The following is a 1,930-nucleotide window of genomic DNA, read 5'->3' as shown; positions in this document are numbered from 1 at the left end:
CTCGAGCCAGCGCTATTCACCGCACCCCCACCGCCTGCACAACCAAACGCGAGAGCGGGGAGGAGCCCCCGCGGGGTGACACAGGGCACCCCGCCACCCCATAAGCCATAGGCGGTCGTTGCTGCAGGCTGCTGCATTTAATGTAGTGTTTAATTCCGCTTACATTGGTCCCTAGATGCATACGCAAGTGCTGCGACACACGATTCCAGTTACAAGCAGTAGGCATGTCATAACATACGGAGTAATGCACCGTTACTCTCCCTCGGCTGTCCCCGCGAGGGTAATTCCAGTTTCAACATTTATAGGAGACCTGACAATATAAAGCTGCTTTGCGTGAGGAAGCTGTTGCCAGCAGCAGCTGCCCCTTCCCCCCTGTAGAGCCGGCCCCCAGGCATGTGAGCAGGGTGGCAGAAGGCAGCCAGCCCCAGGACACACTCAAGCCCGTGGCAGCTGAGACTTAGCTCCTCCTCGTCGACTGCCGTGGCTTGTCCCCGTTATGCGGTGCTCCCCGAAGTGCTCCCTGAAGTCACGTCGCTGGGTACAGCAGGAGTAGGGGACAAGTTTAAGATCTCTTCAACTGAAGGGCCTTCGTCCTCAAGGGGTATCTCTGCCTCAAACATACGCTGGAGCAGAGCGTCAACAGTCCTGTACCCTGCAGGTGGGCCAAAATGAAAATAAAAAGTCACCGTAAGCATCCATTCCTGTTCCTCAGCAGAATTTGGGCAGGGGCTACTTGAAGTCAGCTCTCAGTCAAAGGCTGCTCCCCCTGTTTTGCACTGAAGAGGCAAGAAAACAAATGCCCCAAACAGGGTTCCCTGGGGTCATACCCCAAGGGATGCTCCCTGGCATTCTACCCCACATACTTTCAAGTGCTCACAGTGCTTGTAAAGAAGACCACCATTTTAATATTTTAAGCACTTCTGTTCCCATGTGTCCTTCAATGGATTGGTGATCCCAATCAGCTGCCATGCTGAGCAGCACAAGAGCAGGGAACTGCTAAGGTACAGCAAGAAAGGCCAAAGAAAGAGTAAGCATTAAGTGACAGGAACGGAGCGTACAGTCAAGCCATGATCCAAGCCAGGAGGAACGTGGAGTGCATGCAGGAAGGGAAAAAAAGCAGAAAAAAACCAGACTTGTTGGAAACTGCAGGACATCAGGCACCAAGACAGTGTCTTCACAGATTGGCTACTGAAGGTGAGCGTGCACAGGAAGGTCTAGGTAGGAAGAGGAAAAGGAGTTGCTACAAAACCAGAAAAAACCCAGCAAATATTAGTGTCCACAGTTCCCTGAAAACCTCCAGATAGGTTTTAGCTGCTCTTATAGCCCAAAAGGAAGCAGAAGCGTGTGGGAGCTTCCCCAGAGACAGGGCTATGATCAGAGACAGTTCAGAGCCTTGGCCTCTGAAACAGAGGACTGGGCACACTGGAGGGCTGCACTTACGTTTGGAGGCAATTTTAAACACCAGCCCTTTCGACGGCTTTGTTCCACCTTCCCCCTCGAGGTTGTGCTCGGCACTCTCCATGTTGTCAAGGAGCTGTTCATCCTGGAGCTCATCCCTACACAAGAAGGGCCAGAAGTTACCCTGAGTGGGGGGCACATCTCATCCTGGGGCCCACAGGTACCCAGCAGCAGTGGATTCTCTGGGGCAGGGCAAGCACTGCAACCATGCTGATAGCCCCCTGTATCTTCCCTGTCCTCTGGGCAATGGCCCTGGGCTGGAAGAGCTCAGCAAGGCAGACACAAAGCCAACGTGAGAAACCTTCTGCTAACACCTAGACCGAGCCTACACAGTCATGACAGATTAACTAGAACTTTGTGACAAGGAAGAGGAGTCTCGGCTCACACCTGGGGACAGAGGGAGGCATTTTCCTATAGTCCCACACCCCTCATTGGATGTGCCAAGCCAGACACATCCAGAATGACCCTTTTT

The 1,930-nt window shown here is 53.1% G+C and overlaps 1 protein-coding gene across 1 annotated transcript in view; it reads right to left on the bottom strand.

Annotated features, from left to right (window-relative positions):
- Positions 1 to 80: 80 nt before the first annotated feature.
- Positions 81 to 1,930, bottom strand: part of LOC104128122 (two pore calcium channel protein 2) — a 16,294-nt gene continuing 14,444 nt past the window's right edge. The window contains exons 16-18 of the mRNA XM_035896187.1: positions 1,924 to 1,930; positions 1,441 to 1,549; positions 81 to 652 (exon numbers count right to left, since the gene is read on the bottom strand). The exon at positions 1,924 to 1,930 is cut by the window's right edge and continues 120 nt beyond it. Coding sequence (XP_035752080.1) covers positions 495 to 652; positions 1,441 to 1,549; positions 1,924 to 1,930 — 274 coding nt within the window. The 3' untranslated portion in view covers positions 81 to 494. The remainder of the gene's footprint in view (positions 653 to 1,440; positions 1,550 to 1,923) is intronic.

Source organism: Egretta garzetta, unplaced genomic scaffold, assembly GCF_000687185.1.
Source record: "Egretta garzetta isolate BGI_Z169 unplaced genomic scaffold, ASM68718v1 scaffold200, whole genome shotgun sequence".
In the NCBI taxonomy this organism is placed as follows: domain Eukaryota; kingdom Metazoa; phylum Chordata; class Aves; order Pelecaniformes; family Ardeidae; genus Egretta; species Egretta garzetta.
The sequence above is the reverse complement of the archived record's forward strand: the minus strand, read 5'-3'. Positions and strand labels throughout refer to the sequence as shown.